The sequence below is a fragment of the Triplophysa rosa genome, linkage group LG3 (genome assembly GCF_024868665.1).
Source record: "Triplophysa rosa linkage group LG3, Trosa_1v2, whole genome shotgun sequence".
Taxonomy (NCBI): Eukaryota; Metazoa; Chordata; class Actinopteri; order Cypriniformes; family Nemacheilidae; genus Triplophysa; species Triplophysa rosa.
Genome location: NC_079892.1, coordinates 2362636 through 2387282, shown reverse-complemented (window position 1 = coordinate 2387282; position 24647 = coordinate 2362636). Strand labels below are relative to the sequence as shown.

The window sequence follows — 24647 nt, the reverse complement described above, 5'->3', positions numbered from 1 at the left end:
TTCAACATCTGTTTCATGCCAATTTTAAGTCTTTCCATTAAAATGAGGTCATCCATCTAAATGCATAACACTTCCAAATATCTTTTATTGAAAGAGAAAAACTGTACAAAAACAATACGGTTCACACTCAACCAAAAATTTGTTAAATCCACAAATAGCAAGTATGGAATGTGAAAATATGCCACCAGAATGTGTCATTTGTGATAACTTTGCCAAAGGCCTAAACAATGAGATCCACAAGGAACATCAAACCTGCAGATTTACAAATCCGCCTCTGGATGGATCCAACACGTCCTGTATAACATGTGGATTCTGTATCGTCGAGCTAGTAGCTCATCCGAATACACTTCATAAATACCTGCAGAAATATTCAATTGACTCATCTTGAGTTTGATCTGTTTTTGTCCAACACTGATCTCAGACCAGCAGATGCCAACGTCACCGTCTTTTGCAAGCAAAGCTGAGAGTGTCTTTAGGTCTGTAGGTGAGACAGGGGGTCGACTGGCTTTTTGGCGGTCCAGATGTTTTCTTACATCCCAAACTCTTCTTAGGCGTTCTGTCCTGCTTGGGGATGTGAATGGGCTTCCACGGAATGGGGTTTACGAAGCTTGGCGATGGATAATTCACGTTGTTATAGTTGCCTGCAAGCAAAATGCAAACCTTCAAATCTGACATAGAATCCATTTGTTGGTTACGCAGTTCTCTACTCACCGGCCGAGCATGAAGACTGTCGACTCACTTTTCCTTTAGTTTTTATCGACTCCAGCCATTCTTTAAAGCTCTCATCCGCCTGTTTTTTACGCTCCTGCTCTTCCATTTCTCTCCGGGCGGCTTCCTCCTTTCAATGGACGAGTTAACCAAAAATCAGCATGTATTCACTTGAATTATTCTATAAAAAACAGACAAAGTCAGTTGGAGAAAAGGTCAAACCTTCTCTTTCAGCTTCCTCTCCATTTCCTCCTGTTTCTTTTGTCTCAGCCACTCTTTGTATTTCTCCCGGGCTTTGACTTCAATGCCTGCACGTCTTTTCTCCTCTTGAAGCTGTTCTTTGCTTTTCTGGAACTCCTTGGAAATGCTTTTGTTCTTTTCCTGAAGACAAAACACAGTACATTCATCCCAGTAGCCTTCAAGACACCTAAACATCATTCTGACATCAGCGTTATGTACACAAGCTTGAATCGTGTACATAGTTACAAAACCAAAGCATCTATGAGATTTAGGCACCTGCTCTCGTTTCATTTGCAGCCATTCTTGAATTTTCCCATCGCTGGCGACTTTCTTCTTCAGCTGATGGGTTTTCTCTCGTTCCTGCTTTTCCTTCAGTGCCAGATCCTGAAAAACATCAACGTCACAGAAAGATGAAAACGATGATGTAAAAACAGAGATAAAACAATGAATGTCTGTCTGTGGCTCTGTGTCGTTGTTGTCGTGACTAGAAATACTAGAAAACACTATTAGACCTCCAGAGCTTTCTGTTGCTTTCTGACACGATCCTCTCGGGCTTTATCCACGAGCCACTGCTCCCAGGCACCCAGCATGAACTGTGCATCAGAAGACCTGTCCGCCGTACCAGATTCATCCCTGAAAACAAATGTTACGACTATAGATGAAAGGACGGGACACTAGCGTGATGGAGATTTGAATTCAAGCGAAACATCTCCGCAGTGCAGCTCACCTGGATCCCTCTCCAGGTGCAACATCTTCCCGTAACGTGACGGTTTTGTTGTTGTTAGCGGGCTGAGCGTGATGGTGGTCTGGTTCATCTTCTGATAGCTCAAAGCTGTCATGATAGATGGGTGACAGCAGAGAGGAGGTGGAGTCACCTGTGGATTCTACACTTCTGCTGCGCTGCAGGACGCTGGGTTTGGATTTGAGCGGAGTGGAAGTTAAACTCTTGGAGGAAGAAGACGCAAAACCTGACATCATCAGCAAACCTGGGGACACAGAGCATCTGTTGAACATGAACAGTCTGCTTTGCAGTTTACGTAATGTACTAAACGAGGTCATGTTAAAACCTGCAGTCATGTTAAAACTTATCTTAATAAGTTAAAACCTATTAATAGAAGTTAGTTATAATACTGCAGGCAAATTCAGAACTGATCTATAAGGAGTTTTAGGAGACCCAAACTGATGCAGAACTTTTCAGTTTAAATCGCAGCTGCGCGTTTCTACAGACTTTAAACGGGATCGATTGATTTAAACAACATTTATATTAGAACAAATCAACCGTAACAAACTCACCAGCAGATAAATGTGGTCGCAAAATGTTTCGTTTAATCGCTTTTGTTTTGCTCGATGTGCTTCACGAGCAGCTTCCTTCGTACAACCCCACCTCCACTGCGTGACCCCGCCCCCTGACGCGTCAACAATGCGTCAAATCATTGGTCGCCAAGCACGCGGATAACGGATGTCTCGTCTCCTAGCAACGACGCGTCCCAAAGCCTGTGTTGATCGTTTTATTGGTTCAGTTTTGATTTACGTAACCATTTAATAATGTAAACATTAAATATATCGCCGTATGTCGATATAGAATACCAAATCAAGTAAGACAAAGTATTTACAGAAAAATGTGAAATAATGTAAAAATTAAAATACATTTTAATTCGTTTTCATTCATTTGGATCGGTGTTTTATTGTCTTAATTTATTTACTGGCTATTAAGTTGCGCATGCGCAAAAAGAAGCACTGTGGTGTCACTTTGTTACCGCCGCAAGCGGATGTATTTTGAAAAAAAAGTGAGCAAAAAGTTCAATTTTTTCAGCGTGTAGTTGTCGAAGAAAGAAACTTTTTCCTTTTTTTTTTGCATTACTTTTACTGGTGTTGTTGTGTATTTATTATTGTTGGCGCTGAACATAAATTGCACGAGATCCCTGATAGATGTTTGAAAAAGACAAACCTTTATTGGGTTACATTTGAATTTAGACACAAGCACGCAATACAAGCCAGGTAATAAACACAAATATATATTTAAAAACAATATTCAGCTGAAATGTTGCTATATAATATGTGTTTGAAACAGCAGTAAACAACACAAAATATACCCGAAAGATGTGACCAACAGTAAAATACTTCTGTTATGCTTTAATTTTTAATTTTTAACATTTAATTTAACCTAATGGAAAATGTAAATGACATGTTAGTAAGCATAACATTTTTTTATTAAACAATTGAAGAATTTATACAAATTTGAGAAATGTCTTCATGCATCATGATTTGAGAATGTTCTTCAACCTTTTGTAAGTAGTTAAATAATCAAATAATAACCGTTACATTAACAGTTTTAATTACCTTTTTTTTTCATTTTGTCATAACCTTTCTTGATTTAAAAATACATTTCTTTATTTAAAACATACTCTGTTTTCTGGTTTTAATGGAAAATCTACATTTTCAATGTGGTCTTTGTTTACCTTTGCACTGCAGATTGAGAAAAATCTTTGCAATAAGCTTTGCGATTGACATGTTTCTCCAAGCACGAGTTGTACCCATCACCATCAAACTGGCGGGCGTCTCTTCCTGCTTAATACAGTCACGCACACCACAGTAATAATCATACCTAAGAGCATGCTGGCCATCAGTGAGGCATACACCATGTAAAAAGTGCCCTCATAATCTCCCACGTATGTCAAGTGGACTCTTCGCTTGAAACACAACCCTCGTTTAACATCACGTATTCCCCAGACCCTGCACCAATACGAGCCACCATCCGTAATCAAAAGCTCTAAAATGGTTATGTAGCTTTGAGCGTTGGATGCCATCAGCCGGTTCTTCATTTTCTCATTTACGAATCCACCGTGAGTGTCCGTCAGAAGATATTTGGAGCTTTGATCGTATTCCCGATACCACTGTACTCTGAGAGTCTCTGTGAGGTGCGGGTGACATTTCAGGTAGGCCACGTCACCCAAAGAGAATGTCATATTGATGGGTTCAAGATCGGAGCAAACAAAAATGTTGACCACATTATAATATTTCTGGCCTGCCCTACAGGTGTATGTTCCAGTGTGGTTCAGCGTGACGTGAGGTATGACCAGAGAGTAATTACCAGTCTGTGTGTCATTCAACATTTCAGATTGGTCATATTCGCTCTTTAATCCAGGCAGGTTAAGTCCGACAGGGTACCACCAAGCTAACATTGACTCTGGTTTTACATCTTTAGCAAGACACGACAAAGTGAAACTCTGTTTTGGTTCCAAGAAGATGTCTTGATTTTTAACATCCAGTGAAGTTTCTTTGACGTTCTGACATTGATTGTCCCTCCAAACCACGCAGCTGTAAAGTCCAGAATCAACGGCTGACACATCTGAGAAATGAATTAAAGATCCATTATTCACGACTCTGCTTCTCAGCACATCTGGAATAATGTCTAGGGACACATTGGTATCCAAAATCATTGTACAGCTCAATTTGTATGATTTGTTTTGTATGTTCTTAAACACTTGAAGAGTTTCTCCACGACTGGGGTTAAACTTCTGACAGAGAATGTCTGCAGGAGCACCGTGATGTAAAGACATCTTCTCTTCTGTATCCTTCTCAGCACACACTATCACGTGAAAATGTCTTCTTTCCAATAGAGTTCCTTGTTTCCAGCATTCAGACAAAAACTCCTGGTTTTCTGAAATGAGGATTGGTAAAGTTCCATGATTGACGTACTGACGGGGAGTTGATTTGTTGAGGAAAAAAAGACCTTTGTTGATCTGATTTATAGAAAGAAATGTCTTCAGCTAAATCTCTGCAGACCATCTGCAGCGTGACATGAAGACCCTTGGTTCCAAACAGATAGAGAGGTTCTTGTAGATGAAACAAACTTGTGTTTATTGGGAGCATCAGTAGAAACCAAAGCTTCAGCAGCGCTGCCATTTTGATGTTGTTCTACTTTTTGAGAGTAATGTCAGTTTTAAGTAAAAAAGGTATTGCACAACATTTTCCTATCCGGAAATGAGCATAAAAGTACCTTACAGATAACAAAGAATGTTTAAACACTTACAGATAAATTGCTGGTCTATTCTGGTCATTACATTAAAAGAGACTAGCCAAACCAGCTTGGCCAGGCTGGTAGACCTTAAATTGGATGGCAGAAAGATATTATTTGTTCATGACCCATTATCCGTGTATGCTGTTTTAAATTTACGCATTTGGCAGATGCTTTTATCCAAGGGACTTACATTGCATTATACTACATTTGTTTGTAATTATGTGTAATCTCTGGGATTGAACCCATGACCTTGGTGTTGTTAGCGCCATGCTCTAATCACTGAGCTACAGGAAAGCTTTTCCACTATTGCACAACATACTTTTTATCTTTTACTGTATTTATCTCTAAAAAAAAGAAAATGATGAAAATCATTCAGTTATAACATGACTCGCATCCTGTTTTTACACAGAAGATACTTAGAAATAAATACTCACTGCTTAAAAACATAATGCAAGTATCATGATTTTTAATGTCAATGTCAGTTTTACTTATATAGCACCATTAAGCACAACCGAGGTTAACCAATGTGCTGCACAATTAAATAAAAACATAGCAATAAAGACAGATACGGAATGAAATATTAAAAAAAAAAAATTCATGATACGCCATGATACGTTGATTTAAAAACAGATAGTGAAGATTCAGCTCTAATACAGAGTGGCAGAGCATTCCACAATCTGGGGGCAGATACTGAGAAAGCGCGGTCACCCCTGCATCTCATCTTCGACTTTGGGATGCATAAAAGTCTATGGGTTTTAAATAGCTTTTAAACAAAATTGTTCAAACCCATAACCCTTTATATTACATTTCAGTCTTTAATTAATCTTGTACAGTTTGTGCTAAATACACACGAACAGAACTGTTTATAGGGAGCATCAGTAGACACCAAACCTTTTTGATTTACTTTTACTTTTTTGAAATAGTGTCATACATGAGTAAGTAAGACAAAAAAAATAAGAATTGTGATATTTGTTGTCAATTGTCAATCATGAAAAATAACTAAGTCTAACTATTAAGGCTTTAAGTAACTCGTGGGGAAACGCTTCTAAACTCCGTGTAGATCGTAATTCTTTAAATCGGTTGAGAAATGGAAATTGTGCTTTTATGCAGAAAAAACCCGCAACTCTCTCGTCCACTTCTATTTGTTTATGGGGGACTCATGCCCGGTCCAATATGGCGGCGCCGTTAACCCATCGCAGCCATGGGCCAAAGTGGAAATGCGCTGCTTGGCGGAGACGTACGGTAAAATAAATTAAAGTCTTTCATTAATCAATTTATTTGTCTTGGTGAATTGAAATACAGTAATAGTACACCAGTGTGACAGCTAAACGCACTGCTGAAAACGTAGAAACTCGTGTAGCCCGTCAAAACGCTCTATTGAGGGTCACATGACTAAGAGCGGAAGTGGCTGTGTGTTTACGCCATGGTTTACGCTCTTGTGTTGAGGACTGACCCGTAAACAAGCCGACGCGAGTTAAACAGCGCAAGAATATTTACTAGTTCATCTTTACTTGTTTAACCGACATTCATACGTCAGTGTTTCACCAACAGGTATGTTTTTTTTTTATCGAAGTTGTTTTTGTAGAATGTTTAGTTTTATCTGTGTGACCTGTATGTTTGTGTCCTATCTATGGTAACGTTATTTATATTATCAAACCGTTATATGTTACGTAAATATATGTCTTTATTCGTTGTATTTGAATGTATTTTCATTTTGAAAGTACATTTGATTAAAATACTGTACATTAATACCATCTATTTGTAAACATTGCGTCCAAATAATGGAAAAATAATTTCAGAAAGGAGGTTTAGTGAAAACTCTGAGCATATTAACCCTGAAATGAGGTTTTCCGTTTCAGAACCAACTCTGAGTTCAAGGTTTAACCTAGAGTTGGTTGAACCTCCTTCTTGAAACGGGCCCCTGGTGTTATTGCTGATATATTTGTTTGAATAATAAATATCTTATGATTGCTTTGGTTATGGTGTAGTTAGCCTTAAAATTTACAAAAATTGACCGTGGGCACCTTAGGTTCCACTAAAGTACCATACTGTTTAATATTGTCACATGTAAATTACTGTAGTATTTAATTACATACTTTACCACTGCCATGACAACAAAACAAGCACAATAAACAAAGACTTAGACAGCATTGTTAGAAAACAGTGTAAATGTAGAAATGTAAGACACCGTATTAATTGATATTGTTCGCAGGAGGATGAGAAGCGTGTTGTCTGATCTGCAGATGCTGACGTGATGACTCTCGTAGCCGGTAGCCTACATGCTGCATCTATGGCACAGACCCGGACGTGCGTCCGTCACCCTCTCCCCACTGTGGAACCCGTTCTGTCATCTACACGTCAAAAGACAGTTGGGCTGCAGACTCTCCTGGGGACACGTGCGACGCCGAGGGTCCTGGTTGTGTGGTGTCGGCCCACTCAGGTTTCGAGTCGTGTGCCACCCCAACATCTCCAACTTTAGCACGTCGACGTGCCGTGGGTCGATAGACCTGAGATATCACATGTCTCGCCTGCGTAGCACGCTGGACTTGGTCTCCAAAGTGGTGAGTGGAACGCAAGTGGAGATTCGAACCCTAATCGGCCGACTCAAACCGAGCAGCGATCGAGAGGGGGAAGCGAAGGAGGCAGGTCAAGAAACACCTTCAGAGAAAGAGCAGGAGAGATTCTCAACCTCGGCTCCACCTCAGGATTTACCTGAGACTCCGCCCTCTGCCCCGCCTTCCACTACAGCTGGGACCTTGGAACAGAATGGGCTTAGATTGACAGACACTTGTCACAGTACCAATAACATTACTGCTACCTCCCAGACCGCCACACCTCGGGCCAAAAACACAGCCCCGCCTTCAAACCCTGTCACGGCCCAGCAGACCACACCCCTCTTCCACCCTGGGTCCCTCAGCGCCCACCTGGGCGAGACCTACAGCTACCTGTCTGAGCATATTAACTCTTATTTTGGCAGCTTAACTAAAACAGACGAGATTAAAGACATCGGCTCATCCACGCAGGTTGATTCGACAAATGGACAGGAAAGTACTTCTCTTGTGCCGGTGAAAGAAGTCCAACCTTCAGTCGCAAGTTCTGCTGTCTCTGTCAATAAAGGACTCGGGAATTACTTCACCTACTCGTCACCGAGCGTCCAAGCGTTCGTAGGAAACTACATCACCCCGCTGGTTCCCAGGTTCAGAAGTGAGGACAAAGTGCAGGCAGACAAACCTTCTCATGCTGAGAACGACGCCGGTAAACTGAAGAAAACGTCGAGTAAAGAACAGAGAGACGCAGATGAGAGAGCCAGACGTCTAGTGCTGCAGAGAGAGAAGGTACCTGTACTACCTGTACATTAAAGAGATCAAAATGAAAATTCTGTCATGAATTACTCAACTTTCATTTCTTTGTTCTGTTAAACACCAAGAAAGATATTTAGAAAAATGTTAGCAACTGAGATTTCTAACTTGCGGTGCATTCAAGCTATACATTCTTTTAGTATGCGTGTTCTCTCGGCATCAAACCTTTACCAATGGAAACATTATTGTCTTTTTTATCTGTACAAGCAGTCTTGAATTCAATGTATTCTATGTACACGACATGCTTACTGTATGCAATGTGACACTCCTATGATGAGGTCGTGTGTTCAGGATTTTTCTAGGAACTGTTTCAAAATAAACTCGTAGCTGCCGGACCTGTGAGCTCTGTGTCATGCGTGTCCAATGACATGAAAGTCCAGAGGTGTAGATGTTGTTTACTTTTAGTTAAAGAGACAGATAAACACAGACAATCCCATAAGAAAGAAAAATCACTTTAAAATCTCAATTATTTCCCCTAGATATTAATGAGATTCAATAGAGAGCAAATGGAAAATGATATTTCTCAGAGAAAAGAGTCAGAAATGTGTCTGTCATTAGAGTTGGAGAAGAGATGTCATCAATGTCTCAAACTGAGCTCAGATTGGTCTCGTCTGCAATCAAAAGATCTCAATAATTAAAAACATTTTTCATCAAATTGACCCAAATCCAGATGATTTTACCTCTACAATCTACATTCATTTTACACCTTCATACTTTATGTATTTGAAGAATAATTTTGGGAGAAACATTTGAGACTTTATTCAAATGAATTGGGCTCATATATGTTTGGTCTAGATCATTGCTCGGGTGAGTGTGGATAACCGGACCCGGGCTCTGGTGCAGGCTCTTCACCGCGCGTCAGACGTGCGTCTCTACATCAGCAGGGTGGAGGAACTCAGTCTTCATCTGCTGGAGTTTCCAGAAACACGATCTGCGGCTATCAAGGCGAGTCCTTTAGTGATATTAACAGGATACAAATTCTGTCATCATTTGTTCACCATCATGTCATTCAAAACCTGTATGTGACTTTCATCTGTGGAACACAAAAGAAGATATTTTGAGAAATGTCTCGGTGGTTTTGTGTTTAAGTAATGGAAATCAATGGGGTTTGATGTCGTTTGGTTATCAACATCCTTCAAAATATCTTCTGCACTACAAGTTTCGAATGGCATGAAGGTGAGTTAGTGAGGAATTACCACGCTCTCCTAACATGGTCAATCTCTCTCAGGAAAAGGTTATTCCACGTCTGCTCCGCTTGCGTCAGGCGAGCGACGCGTCTCTGAAGGCCGCTGTGAGGGAGGCTTTGGCTCTGGGGGGCTACATCGAGCCAGTGAAGAACAGAGGCATCCGGATCCTGTCCATCGACGGAGGAGGAACCAGGTGACCCAGCTGCTCTCAAACCCGCTCTCACCACGTGAACTTCTTTCAGCGTTTTATCCAAGCGTACATTCTGCGTGTGTTCCCGCAGGGGTCTGCTGGCCCTTCAGACTCTTCACAGGCTCGAGGAGCTATCGGGACGACCCATCTACCAGCTGTTTGACTACATCTGTGGTGTCAGTACAGGTAGCGAACTAGTCTTACTAGTCACGCTAATCATGTCTAAATGGAATATGAACAAAAGCGTTTTCTTTGTGTCAGGTGCTATATTGGGCTTCATGCTGGGGGTCTTTCAAATCCCGCTGAAGGAGTGCGAGGATCTCTACAGGAAGCTGAGCTCCGACGTCTTCAGGCAGAACGTGATTGTAGGAACGGTGAAGATGGGATGGAGTCACGCCTTCTACGACAGCGAGATCTGGGAGAAAGTCCTCAAGTGAGCCACTGAACGTTTGTCACCAAACTAGAGAAACATCGCCGTCTTATTTCATCTTTTACCTTCTGCAGGGAGAAAATGGGCTCGGATATTCTCATCGAAACATCACGTAACCCCGACTGCCCAAAGGTGGGTCATTTTATTTCTTTTGTATCAAAATATCTTTTTTTGAGCATATTACTGTTTGTGGCTGAATCTCGTCTTTATGATTATAAAAGTCACATAATATTTTCAATAGGTTGTCAAAATGATGCATCTATGCGTGATCTTTGAATATTACCCACAATCCTAAGCTCTATACAAGAGTTAACGTTAGAAAAAAAATGGGATCAGGGAAGTGCCAATACTGCACATATGTTCAGTCTTTGGTTGTTTGTCTCGTTGTCCACCAGGTGGCGGCGGTGAGCACAGTAGTAAACCGGGGCCCTCCAATAAAGGCCTACGTATTCAGAAACTACACCCTGCCGCCCGGTGTACGCTCGCATTACCGTGGCGGCTGTCACCACAAGATGTGGGAGGCCATCCGAGCGTCGTCTGCAGCCCCGGGATACTTCCAAGAGTTTGCGCTTGGAAACGACCTACATCAGGTGAGACCGCAGATGATGCTCACCGAATAATTCTGCCTGAAAATATGACTTGTTTACCACGTTTCCAAGCTTCCTCAATCCTTATCCAGAATATTGGTAGATATTCTGACAGTGGACACACGTCCTGCTCTGTGTGGGAGCCCGTCCCAATAATGCTGCTTATGTTTACATCATCCACTCATCAGCATCAGCCGTGTGTGTTTGCCATCATCAATCATCCAGGAGCAACACTGCAGTGCATTAATCTGTGTGTGTGATGTTTTGTGACGGCTACAGTCATCTCAGGAGATTGATGTCATCTCCAGAAATCAATGTGAAGATGTCCAGTCCAGCAGAAACAGTTTCAGTGAGATCAGTCTGATAACAGCTCGTTTCCTGTAATGTTAGTGACTCCACCGTCTGTTCTTTTGCTCTTTTAATTCACTTCTAAATGAGCTGGACGGATGCGTGTTCTCGGGTAATTCCCAGAAATTGTGTCCAACGTGTCCTCTCACGTTGTGTGTCTGTAGCGTCAGACTGATGTTCCTCAGCTCACGCTGATGTACGGATGAGATTCCTCCCACACAGAGTCCAGCTCAGAGACCAGCAGTGTTCACACGTTTGGCTGTCTGTGTGTTTGTCAGGCTCTAGGCATTATGGGTAAGTTAGTGTCACAGGTTCTGATCCTGTGCTTTTCACACACTGAGCACAATGGAGTTATTGTGGAGTTAATGGTACACTTGCTTCTGATCTTTTGCGTGTGTCCGCTAGACAGACTTAAAATCAGAGAGTCTCAATGAGTCAATGTGCTCACGTATAGATCGTTACAATGTTTGATGGATAGTGTTATTTATGTTTTTATTTAATAGACGTAGAACGTTTTTGGCCACAATACTTGTGCAGTGAAAATTGGGCATTGTGATAGGCTTAGTTAAGACCGACATGAGGGTGACCAATCAGATTTTACCGTCACATCGTTCAGAGTGTCTGATCTGTTCACAAACACTGTACTTTATAAATATCAGATCTATTTCCATATGTGACGCCTGTGAAGAGCACACAAGCTTTCAATGCTCAGACACGCGGTTCTTTTAACGGTCTCCGCGGTGATGCCAGCCGTGCATGTGACAATGACACCCGTGTGTGTGTGTGTGTGTGTGGTCTCATGGAAATGTAAAAAAAGTGTCCCATAAATGTCTTCAAAGTGGTTTTGCTGCATCTAGGTTCAGCAAAGAGATCTTTTTTTTTGGTAAAAACATTCAATGAGGTTTATTTTTCAATGCTGTGGCTAATATAATAGAGTTTTACATTCATGATAAAACTACAAAGTACAATTTATGGAACATAATTAATAACACGTTTTCATGAATGACTTAAAAAGTGTGTTTTACGCTTACGGAGTTATTATAGTTTTTATTTTGTTTTGATTTAGTTTTATAAATATTTTAAATTAGTTTTTGTTTAATTTTAGTTAAAGTTTTAGCAATTTTGGTGTATGCTTTTGTCAATTTATTGGTTTATTTTAATGTTGCTATATAAGATTAATTAATTTTTATTTGAGTTTATTTTGAGTTATTTTAGTTTTTGTTTATCATTACAATTTTACAGCTTTAAACTAACTTCAGTTCATTTTTGAGGCAACTTTTCAATTTTTCCTTGAGTTAAGTTTTTCCCCCAAAATTTAGGTCAATATTTGATTTGATTTGAATGAACAGGAACGTTTTCATTTTAGTAAACTAAAATAATCTTGTATGCTTATGTAAAAAATACATTGCTTAGAGAAGATGGTCTGGCACTTTAATCTAAACGTCTGGCACGTTTGGATTGGCTCATATTTCTGACTCATGTTTATAGTCCTTAGTCAAGCCTCGTCTTTATATATGAAATGCAATTTAAGATTTAAATAACCACAGCGCTCGAACCCGTATGTGAATTATCATCTGCAGTGCAAAAATGATCAGCATCGCACTCTATTTCAGCCCTGATATAACCCACAGCACTGTTTCTCATGGGTAATCCTCATGCAGTGATTTCATTGGCTAATATTAGGACTGTCTTGTGTATTTCTCACTCGTACCCTGAGGGCAGCTCTCGCTCTACCGCTCGCCCGCCCAGATGGGGCTCCTGTCTTCGGGTGTTAATCGTCACAACTTGAACCTCATTTACTGCCTGTGACTTCAGAGGTCAAAGGTCACAGAGGAGAACCAGTCAGAGTAATTGCATAATGTGGCATGATGACCTTGTGTCATGACCCATCAAGCTTCATGAATGTCTGTCTGTCACACAGAAGCTCGGCATTGGACACTTGAATGATACATTTTTATTAGTAACATCACTGTACCGTTCTAATCTGAGACCTTTATTGGGTTTTTAACATGTTTAAAATGTTTTCCTAGTTCCATTTTTTAGTTATTGTCAGTTGTTGTGAGAGTTTAGCTGAACTACAGCAGTCAGCGGCCCTTAACATTGATTAGCCACGCATTCCTTTATAAAAGAAATACTTTTCTTATTAGGACTGATAGCTGGTATTTCAGTCTTTACTCTGTTTACAAACTTCCCATTCTTCCAGAAGAAAGTTTCGTTGCTTATTTATAGCTCAGAAATATCAACTTTCAAATGTTTCTACTGATATTGCTTAGAAGAAATAAAAACATAAACAAATGACACCGTTGAGAACTGTTGAAATCGCTAAAGAATCTAGAGGTGTAAATGAATGTAGATTGTAGAGGTGAAAGAATCTGGATTTGGTGAGAAATGTTTGAGTTGATATTGAGATCTTCTATAATATTGACTTTTGATTGCAGACTTGACAAATCTGAGCTCATTTCTGACTCTTTTTCTCAGGTGAAATATCTGAGACGCAGACCATACTCAAGCAAACGTTTCCTTTTGTTCACTGTTTAATCTCTATAATGTCTTGGAGAAATAAGAGATCTCACCTGTGATTTTTCTCACGAATCGGTGTGATTGCTTGCTTCTTTACTTCTGCAATAACACCAGAAACAGACAGAACAATCTAGAACTGAATTGTTTGTATCTGATCTTACATGTAGTGTTTTCTGCAGACCTTTGACCTGCTGTGTTCTGGATGCCTGATGTCGTCATTTAAGAGAGTGAGAGTGACATTGGCGTCCCCGATCTTTTTGAGGGGAAATGACCTTTGACCTGTCAAACACTGGCAGCTTTTGCTGGATATCCAGGGTTTTAAACGATTACTCTGTACTCTTCAGACATGCCTCTGTGCAGAAGAAGCAGTCGTAAAATGTAAGAGTTCCAACAAGTGTGAGAAGGCTTCTCTTGACATTAGCAGTTAATACTAGTTTCACTGAAGGTTCACAGATCTTGTTACTCACATATAGATGTTTTTACTTACATTTCTGGTTTATTCATCTATATATCTTTTTCATTCTTCTGATGTTTATTACGTTTATCTTATTTATAAGGAACTATCGAGACCCTAAAGGTAAAAAAGTCATTCTTCCTCACTCTCGGTCTCGTTTTCTCTTTCTCCGTGTCTCTCTCTAATCCTCTCTCACACACACTTTTCATCTCTTGCGTTGAAGCGAGTCTCTGCATTTCCTGCAGCTGTTGCTCGGGATGAATTATTGATCGTACACAAAGTGAGATGGAGCGCGTATTTTCACCGGTCGTTCCGATGAACCTCATTTACAGAGACGGAAAGCAAACACACTCCGTCACCAGCCAGCTGGAAAACGGCGCATTCACAACACCACAACTCAATATCTTCAATCTTAACACACCACAGAGGAAATCAAGGAAGATCTAGATAGTCCTAATATGAGATTTATTGACAGAATAAAACAACATGTAAAGTGCATTTCACTTCTGGAATGTGACGGATGAATTGAATGTGACTTGTATTGGATTATAAGATGTAAGCGATGACATCATTCCTTTATATTAATATCAGCCAAGCTCTTTCAGCTTTCAGATTCATCCAATTTGACCAATTCTTCTGGAATGTCTCAGCAAATGTGATTTAGTCAGATTCCTGCCGTCTGATTGGTCAACTGCCTGTTCAGGAAACCCAGCAGCTGGCTGGTCTTGAATATGTTGAGGCTTTCTGGGTAAAAAATGACCGTTGTGCTATTCCAAGTTCATTCTTGTAATACCTTGTATTCTATATATTTCATAATTTTCAATGATTTGTTTTTTCTTCATGTCAGTATTAGTATGTACAGTACTGTATTTACTGTATAGCTTCTTTGCAACAATGCAAAATTACGAAAAGCCCCATAAAATGAAATGTGAACAGAATTATTCCTGAATTGTGGAAGTTTGTTGAGCAAAAGCGATTTCTTGAGTCTTCCAGTGGAACATCATTTCGTTAAACTGTGTCAAATAAGTTCATTTTAGCCACATGTTTAATTTGCGTTTTTTTTGAGCGTCCATCTTTAACCCCCTCCTTCTTTTTATCATTCTCCGTTTCTCTGTATCTGAAACGCTGGCGGGGTCGACACACTTTCCCTGCTACGATAGTGAATGTGGCTGTCGTCCCGTGGGGTTACTCTCACACAGGCCTCAGAACACAGATGCTGTAAATCTCCAGACGTCTGCAGAGCCCTCGGGGTCTCCCTCAGTAATGAGCACCCCTGCGTTTGAACTTTCTACCCCCCTCGCTTTCAGAAAACACTCATTAACCTCACCCAACATGCATCGATATTAAATGACTCTTGACTTTGTTACACCGACTGTAATGTGAGCGTTTCTAGTGTTCTGCTTAATGTATGCAGATGACACACTCATGCACACGTGTTCTCGTGAGCCGACAAACAGATTAGAAGTGTGCGTCTGGACATGTGTTTCAGAAGTTTACATCCCATCCAGAGTTCAAGTTTTGGTGTCTGAAGTTTGATTGGTGGTGAATGTGAACCTAAAGTCCAGTTTGTGTCTGCAGGACGGAGGTTTGCTGATCAATAATCCCACGGCTCTGGCCATCCACGAGTGTCAGTGTCTGTGGCCCGGCGTTCCGCTCGAGTGTGTCGTTTCTTTGGGGACCGGACGCTTCGAGACCACCGGTAGGAATAGCGTCGCCTACACCAGTCTGAAGACCAAACTTTCCAACGTCATAAGCAGCGCCACAAACACTGAAGGTGAGTGCAGAGTAACCGTAAGAATGCTGTATGTAGTTGATTGACAGCTGTCACTCCTGTGAAATCCTTGAATTCCCACAACTCAAGTGAGGACCGCTAACTGCTGTTTAAATCCACCGTCATTTCAGTAAACCATCTGGTTTGGCCGTTTTTTTCACTGCTATTGGATTATTCATGTTTGCATTCAGTCATATTCTGTCCCCAATGTTCTGAAAAATAGTGTTAACGGAAAAACATGTCTTTCTAGAAGTTCACACCATGCTGGACGCTCTTCTCCCTCCACACACGTACTTTCGTTTCAACCCGTACATGAGCGAGGAGGTTCCTCTGGACGAGAGCAGAGACGAGAAACTCCAGCAGATGCAGACCGAGGGGCTTCGGTACCTCAAGCGAAACCAGGAGAAAGTCAGACGAGTCGTGGACAAGCTGACGCGAGACAAGAGTTCCGTCCAGACACTGACGGAGTGGCTTCGACTCAAAGCGTACATGTACGAGGGTTTGTACAAAGCGTAGGACGAAAACTACCTCTCCATGAAAACGTGCTAAAATGTCCAGTCCCTCACATCCCTCTTGCTCAATATTAAGAAGAAATTTACCGTTACAACCTTTACGGGGGTTTAATTATCCAGACGAAACTCAAGGTGTTTTAAAGAGGAATTATTAGATCTTACATTACTTTCGTTGTATGTTGACATGATAAAACGACAGAAAACTCCCTTAAAGGAACAGTTCACCCAAAACTGACTGACTCGGTCACCATTCGCTTTCATTTGAACATCCTTCCATTCAGTGACAGTGAATCAGGCTAAAGCGGTTGGATATCTAAAAATCACGTCGGGTTTTACCCAAAGCCTTGAATGATCAGACATCAAAGGAGACCGTCTTTAGTTTTGTATCGCAACGTCCGATATAAAAAATTCACATTTACACTTTCCACTATTTTCCAATTAAAATGATTCAAATTTGATGGTAAAACGAACATCAAAACATTACACACAATTAAGAAGACAGGGAACTGTTGAATACATTTGTGCCATGCCATAATCGAATATATATGCGATGCTGCCTATAGTTGATGTGAATGATATAAAATAAGCTCTAATATGATCTGTTTCTAATATTCTAATTAAACACTAAGATTTCAAGATTAATTCATAGTTAAAATTGCCACTAAAATAATTTAAGCTCAGTGATGTGAGAGTTCTTGTGACCAATCACAGTCTGCGGCTCGTCCGCGGGTCTGTGTGACATAATACGGTCCAGATGACATGTTTGATCATTTATTTATCAAGCACTTACTGTAATTTTGTGTGATTTAGAAACAGGCGAGATGTTGTTTTAGTTTGGAAGCTTTGAAGCTTTTATTTTGACAGGCCTCTCGTGTCTCTATATAGAGTACAAAACCTAAACATATGGAAGCACTTCGTCACGCCACGGCTGAACGTGATTGATTCTTATGAATCATATAAAGCAACTCTGAAATGAATCGTTTGAGCTCTTTCACACCTGATACTTGAAGATCCACTCGTTCTGTTTGTAGTTTTATCAATCTTGAGTTTTTATTTATAACATGTGCATTTGACTGTTGGGATTCATTTGTTTTTAGTTGATGAAATACAGTACATACTGTATGAAATACATAAGCTTTTGACATAGTAGATGTTCTGAATCCGACGCGTTTGTTTCACGCACACATACGTGTACAAAGACATTCAAGCTGTGTTATTGAACTTTAGCTGTGTTTAAACCATTTATAAATGCAGGAGTTCATACTAAAATAAAAGTCAGTCTGAAGTGGTGAAAAACACTCAATTGTTATCATTTTCTTTATCATCCATAAAATCTTTTTCTTTCACGTTTTATTTTCATTCTACTGTTATTTAAACAAAATTCAGTTCATATTTAATATGTGCATGTTTTCTGATTTCATCCTTGTGCTGTGGTATTTCTTTCCTGCTCAGGGTTTTAACGGTCAGTAAGTCCGTGTGTAAAATAATCTGTCTGAATGTGTTTTAATCCCTTTTGGGTGAAGTTCTCAAAGGATGCGTTGTAAATCAGAGTCTAAATAAGACTAAACCATGAAGCTGTTATCGAGAAAGCATCTTTGCAGTGTTATGAATATAAAGACATATATGAAGATTAAACTGTTTCCATTCGTTTTATTTGAGAAATATATTAAAATAATAAATGTTTATCTTTTATTGTTCTGAAATGATCTTTGTGTGTCTTGTGTGTTTTCCTCTTTAAACAACATTCACATTTATACTCGTGAACATTAATTAGTGATTTTATGATGTTGGAATGGTTGCCAGGGTGTTGCTGTGCAAGTGTGTTCTTGTTGTTGACTTTTGTATGGTTGCTAAGGTGTTCTTCAGAGTCCACTCCTACATCACTGATGGCATCTAGATGTGACTCTCTTCCTTCAGTGTAAGTCCAGGGTTTTTAGCCAAATCTTAGGCTTTTGTACCGGTGTTGTGTGACTTGGCAAACAGCACTGATAGGGTAACATTCCATCAGCAGGGCCTGAACGTGGGTCACATCTCACAGCAGGTCTCACACCTCTTGCGTCCGGCGTGTGTCAAAGTAACCCTTGATGAAGAGCGTGTTTTTCTTTGGCTTCAGAGATCAGAGATCCTCTCACCACCCACCACAGCCTTGCAGTGGCCTAGCAACCGCTCAGAAGTCCTTAGCGTCTACATTGCAATACCCTAGCAACCACCCACAACATTGTAGCATCATGTGCTGCTCGGTTTTGTGACCTCTGGACTGTGTATCTTTTATGTGTATATTTTTTCCATGGCTGTATATATAAATGGATTTTTTACAGTATATACGGTATGTACTTTAGGTCGTTCGGCTAATGCGTCGAACACAAGATTTAATGCGGTGTGTTGGGTAGAGTTTGTATTGTTCCGTGTGAAAGAAAATTCATGACACAGGGAAAGAAGATAGCGAGTGTGTGTTGCTGCAGGGGCTTAGAAACTGTACAGAGAGAGAGAGAGAGAGAGTTTGTGTGCAGTCGAATAGCATCAGGCGTGTTTGGAGGAGGCCGCATTGATTTTGTGAGTGCTAACAGCATTGAAGATCTCTGCTGATGGTAAAAGCTTTACTGCCTGCAGCAGTCCATTAAATCTACAGTGACATCCTTCATAATACTTGAATAAAAAGATATTGTAAGTGCCGTCTGTGATAATAAAGAATTTAAAGTTAATTCAAATAAATGATAAGTGTTGAAGGCACAAAACAGTTGTGATCGTGTAGAAGTTCATTCTAGATTGTGTCTTAGTCATTAAACTCAGTTCTGTCCGCCTTTAACCTCAGCCGTTAACCTTGAGTTTGTAGCAGCCGCAGATGTTTGTTTACATTGTCTGTTAGTCATAGCAGCAGTAATTCATCCGGTCATGTCGGTCATATATCCAGACGTGTGTTTGGATCTCAGTGCTCTTACACTAATGCATGTTTTCGTGTGAGTTTCAGCTTGTCCCGCATACTTCCTTGAGATGGTCAAACAACAGACTTTGCTCTTCATTCTGTCTCGCATTTGCTTTAGCGGATGTAAAACGCTGTGCATTAACTTGACTCTCGTTCAGACGCTGATGTTCGGTTTTAATTGGATTGTGATTGTGAGCTGATGACTGCAGGCAGTGTGTGATGAAAGACCGGCCCAATTAACGCAGCTACAAGTCCCATGATCCCTTGCGGTTCATAGTGATTGGGACCCCAGGGGACCGATGGAGATCAGGTTATAAGAACGCAGACATACAGCAATGAGAAAAATAGTTGAAGGGTGCTGGGGGGAAACGCCAGGAGATTGAAGGATTCTTGCTCTTATCTCGTTCTGGTTGCCTGTTTTCCGCTCTGTTTCGTGTAGTTCCTGAGCTGGTTTTCTTTTTCATCTTTGGAGCGTGACACAGACGAGACTGAAAGACATGTTTTTTTCTGAGTTGAACTGTGATCAGTGTAGAGCAGAGCCACAGAGATAGACAGGAGCTAAAGATGCTGTTATTCAGCTGATCAGGATTGAGTTACGATACAGTTCGCCAACACTGTAGAAGACGTTCAGCACATCACTGAGAATGCAGAGAATCCTCCACGTTCTGCTTATTTTCATCAGTTTGTTTGAAAACAGAACCTGACCATGTGGCCTGCTCATTTGTCTCAGAAGTGTTAAACAAAGGACATCGAACCTTGAGGATGTTTACAGTCATATGTGCACACAGGATACATGGATCGTTTCTTACCGAGTTCTTGAAAATGTTCAGTGACTGTGCATCTCATCACATCAGATCGTAAGGTTTAAACCCGCCAGCGCTAACAGGTCAAAATCACATGTTTAAAAGACATTGATACCTCTACTAAAAACAACTACAAATTCTGGTGGTTTCCATTACAAACACCTTTATGACCTTTAAAACCATTACAAAACTCGTTTATGTCGTCCCTGCTGAAAAAAACAATAGAAACCAGTACATAAATTATAATGGTTTCCATTAAAATACCATTATGAACCATTCGCTTTTCCATTAAAAGCATTACAAAAGTATTTTATCTATCTATCTATTGGTGGCATTTATTTTTTGTAGTGTGTTTTTGGCATTTTTCCAGTAGGATTTAACATTTCACCAATAGAATCCATTAGAACCATTATAACTTTTTCAATGGTTTATAGAAATGGTTTAAAAGGGATTTTTATTGGTTTTAATGGAAACTGTAGGTTTAACTGGTATCCCTGCTGAAAAAAACTATAGAAACCCAATAGAAACCATTACAGAAATTCTATTGGTTTCCATTAAAATACCATTATGAACCAATAGCTGTTTCCGTTAAAACCATTACAAAAAGTATTTTTATAGTGTGTTTTGGGCATTATTCCAGTAGGATTTAACATCCCACCAATAGATTCCATCACACACCAGTAGAACCATTACAGTTTCCATTTAAACCAATACAAATCCCTATAAAACCATTAAAACCATTACAACGTCCTTAATGGTTTCTATGGTTTTTTTCAGCAGGGATATGATGGAATATATTGGTGGGATGTTTAATTCTAGTGGAATTATGCCCAAAACACACCACAAAAATGAATTTTGTAATGGTTTTAATGGAAAAAGCTATTGGTTCATAATGGTATTTTAATGGAAACCAATAGAATTTCTGTAAGGGTTTCTATTGGGTTTCTATAGTTTTTTCAGCTGGGATATTTTTTCAGATCTCGCCCATAAGAACCCAACACAAGCCCAACAGAGACGATTCATTTTTCATTAAAACTCATATAACTTCCATTATATCTATCCATTATATTTTCTGTGATTATGTCTGCCATGGTTCATTATTTATTTTCAGCAGGGGTTTCATTATTGTGACAGATTACCATCTTTATCTCATAAATTGTTTTCTAGTCGCTTTGTGTTGTAAATGTGTGTATTTATTGTGTTTCTGACTGATACGAGATGAATGGGTGCCGGTCCCGGGTCAGCTGTCACTGGAGGCGTCGCTGCAGTGAGACGCTGAGCCCTGCGCGTCCCCGAGATCCGGGCGCATTTGAAGCGACGCGTCCCCGACAGCTGCGCGCACTTTCTGGAGATTAGCGCGCGGAGACTCGTTGACAGAATCGCACTGAAGCAGAGACTCACGGATCGGGCCAGAAGCGGATCTGGGTTTCGTTGGGTAAGTAGATCATGTGTTTGACGCGCTGTGGTAGTTTGAATGTCATAATTCGTAAGTTTAAGGTAAGAAGCGCGAACGCGCTCGAGACTGATGCGCTCAGAAGCACTTGACACGGTTTATGAGACGCAGATATGTGGGATGTGATATTTCGTGAGGTAATATTCACACCTTTTTTTGGCGATGTGATATTTCATGTGATATTTATTCAGTTAAGGTTCACTGTTTGGTGGAGATGTGATATTCCAGGTGATGAGGTAACGTTCACTCGTTTATTGGGGATGTGATGTCCCAGGTGATATTTAGAGAGGTACATTTCTCTCGGATGTGATGTGTGATATTTAATGATGTAGTCTTTAGGACCTAACGTTAATCGTTTTTTGGGGAATGTGATGTTCCAGGTGATATAACGTTATAATGAGGTAAGATTCACTCTTTCATTGGGGATTTGACGTTTAATTTGACATTTCAGCGTTATGTGAGTTGTGTCCTAGAGTAGACTGTCGTTTGTTTATCGAAAATAAGTGGCGTACTGAAATTAAATGTAATTATTATTTTTGTAACGTGTTGTGTTGAGTGATGACATTAATAAATTACTTTTAAGCAATGTGCTTGCGTTTAGGGAATGAGAGCAGGTGCAGCTCGGGCGCGCGCTTAAGTGGTCTCGCGCGCTCTCAATCAGATTATATCGCCGATTATTTTAATTTGTCAGACAGGGACATTTGTTATTTCAGAGTTAATGACACGTTTGTATGGCATCATCTCCAGTGTAATTTTAATAACGCCATTTTTTAATTATTTGTGTTAAATATGTATTATTTTTTATAATTATAAGAACATTTAGGCATATCATCTTTCTTGCGACATTTCAATTGAGCGCTCGAATTTGAGGGATGGTTTGTGGCAAAGTATTTTTCTATAGACAATTCTCTTGTCAAATTAAACAGTCTGACACACAAACATATGCACACATATTTTCCTAGCTATTTCAATTATTCTCCAGACGTCTATTTTTATGTAAAGTTAATTGAAGTGACAACAGGCTAGTTCATTGCTGAGAGGACAAATCTGTCCACAAACTGTAGTTAACCCCGCACACACACCCTCCTCACCCCAAACACACGACACGCACACACACACGCGCGCACACACACACACACACACACACACACACACACACACACACACCCACACACACACACACGCATTCCAGTACTGGGTCACATCTCCCAATTAATGCAATGCTAATGACGGCCTCATTGTCTGATGAGTTGGACTCTTTACAGACTCACACGGGACAATAGCAGCTCCTCAACCATCCATTGCCATCAAATCTGAGGCGCTGTTCTTTAAACTGTTTTGAGATCTATTGTGTGTTTAGAACATTGAGTAAGTGGAGCTTGTGTTTCAGCGTTGAGTTTGGAAAACTGTTGGACTGTTTTTCTTTATGAGTGTCCCAGAAACAGTGACGTGACAGATGGGCCGTATTAAACAAGATTCAGACGGGCTCCAAAAACACATGTTTGTTTGTGACTGGCATTATAGATGCCCCGTGTGTGTGTGTGATCCAGGGATGCGTATGCCACGGGTGTCAGGGTGGCATTGAGCCCATGGGAAAGAAGCCTTCTGTGGGAGGGATACCCACTCGGGCATCTGAATGTGAATGCCATTTATTTCACCCTGTGGGATGCTGAGGCATGCTGGGTATTCTGCCACAAAGCAAATCCAGTCCGCGGAGCCGCGTGCTGTCCGCTGGTCACTCAGAAACGCGTCAGTAACACACACACGCGTGGTTTGAGTCATTATGATGTCATCTTGGAGTCGTCTGAAGAATTGTCTGAATGCATGTCGTGTTCATTTTTTGTGGCCTCATGAGCCGTGCAATGATGTTCACATATACTGTATAGCGCTGCAGTTGGCCTACTTTTGTCACCAAATCTCACTCTAGAATCTCTTTAAAGTGCATTTTAAGTAGATTTTACCCTCTTTGGGAGGGTTTGGTAAAAACCTGCACCGATTCCAGCTCATATGCTGACCCTGATCCCAGCTGTCAGAAACAATAATTTAAATCTAGGGCAGCCCACGTGTTGATATTTTAATCCTTTTGATGATATTCAGTGTATGTCTCATTACTTATCTAATCCCTAATGAAAAACAATAGAACCCATCACAGAAATTAGAATGGCTTTATAGGTTGGAATAGGAGGTTTGTATTGGTTTTAATGGAAACTGTGATGGTCAAGTGTTGGGTTCTTTTGGTAGAATGTTCTGGCGAATGGGAACCAATAAAACATCATTAAACCCTACTGGAATAAAACCCAGAAAACACCCTGCTGAAAAAAACCATAGAAACCCAACAGAAACCATTACAGAAATTCTAATGGTTTGCATTAGAATACCCAATAGCTTTTTCCATTAAAACCATTACAAAATTCCTTTTTGTAGTGTGTTTTGGGCATTATTCCAAAAGAATATAACATCCCACCAATAGAATCCAACACACACCAGTAGACACCATTATAGTTTCCATTAAAACCAACACAAGTCCCTTTATAACCATTTAAACCATTACAACTTCTTTACCCTGCTGAAAAAAACAATAGAAACCATTAAAGAAATGATAATGGTTTTAATGGGTTTAGGGATTTGTATTGGTTTTAATGGAAACTGTAATGGTTCTACTGGTATGTGATGGATTGCCCAAAACACACTACAAAAAGGCATTTTGTAATGGTTTTAATGGAAAAAGCTAATGGTTCATAATGATTTTTTATTGTAAACCGTTAGAATTTCTGTAATGGTTTCTATTGGGTTTCTATAGTTTTTTTCAGCAGGGATCATATATATACCAATAGACACTATTATAGTTTCCCTAAAGAAACCATTATAACTATTAAATACATTACATTTTCTATTGTTTTTTGGGCAGGGTTCTATTTTTTTTTTTTTCTACATGCAGTTTTTTTATGGTTTTACTGGCAAACAGCCGATGGCTTGTAATGGTATTTGTAATGGAAACCATTCAAATTGGTATGAATTATTAAGTAGGGTTTGCTGTGAAATGACTTAAAATGTTTTTTCTTCAATACGAGTGAATATAGTTTCAAATGCAAGAAGTAAGCAGTTTAGTAAAAGATGTATACGATAAAGACTACATAACAG

General features: G+C 40.1%; 3 protein-coding genes across 15 annotated transcripts in view; 2 read left to right on the top strand and 1 right to left on the bottom strand.

Annotated features, from left to right (window-relative positions):
* Positions 1–53: 53 nt before the first annotated feature.
* ccdc34 (coiled-coil domain containing 34) lies at positions 54–2353 on the bottom strand. Of its 2 annotated transcripts, none has more exons than XM_057329733.1 (7): positions 2242–2353; positions 1676–1934; positions 1461–1581; positions 1225–1332; positions 931–1089; positions 712–838; positions 54–641 (listed from the first exon to the last, which is right to left on the bottom strand). In XM_057329733.1, exons 2-7 carry the CDS (start codon positions 1924–1926, stop codon positions 439–441), a joined length of 969 nt encoding a protein of 322 aa, XP_057185716.1. In that variant the 5' UTR covers positions 1927–1934; positions 2242–2353; the 3' UTR covers positions 54–438. The 2 variants fall into 2 exon arrangements, with proteins under 2 accessions (XP_057185716.1, XP_057185717.1); XM_057329734.1 differs by having other exon boundaries at positions 1676–1951; positions 2242–2343.
* Positions 2354–6379: 4026 nt separating this feature from the next.
* Positions 6380–18007, top strand: LOC130552158 (calcium-independent phospholipase A2-gamma-like). The gene is made up of 10 exons (XM_057330312.1): positions 6380–6520; positions 7182–8304; positions 9124–9273; positions 9557–9708; positions 9797–9891; positions 9967–10138; positions 10210–10267; positions 10531–10725; positions 15623–15818; positions 16066–18007. The coding sequence occupies exons 2-10, from the start codon at positions 7249–7251 to the stop codon at positions 16329–16331; spliced, it is 2340 nt and encodes a 779-aa protein (XP_057186295.1). The 5' UTR covers positions 6380–6520; positions 7182–7248; the 3' UTR covers positions 16332–18007.
* Positions 18008–21364: 3357 nt separating this feature from the next.
* LOC130551661 (neuronal cell adhesion molecule-like) overlaps positions 21365–24647 on the top strand; it is a 44613-nt gene continuing 41330 nt past the window's right edge. For 9 of the 12 annotated variants that reach the window (XM_057329464.1, XM_057329468.1, XM_057329469.1 and 6 more), the window contains exon 1: positions 21366–21488. The gene's annotated coding sequence lies outside the window, so the exon portion shown is untranslated. Of the gene's footprint in view, positions 21489–21587; positions 21644–24647 lie in introns of those variants that run through there. The other 3 variants (XM_057329470.1, XM_057329461.1, XM_057329459.1) reach the window with 2 other exon arrangements.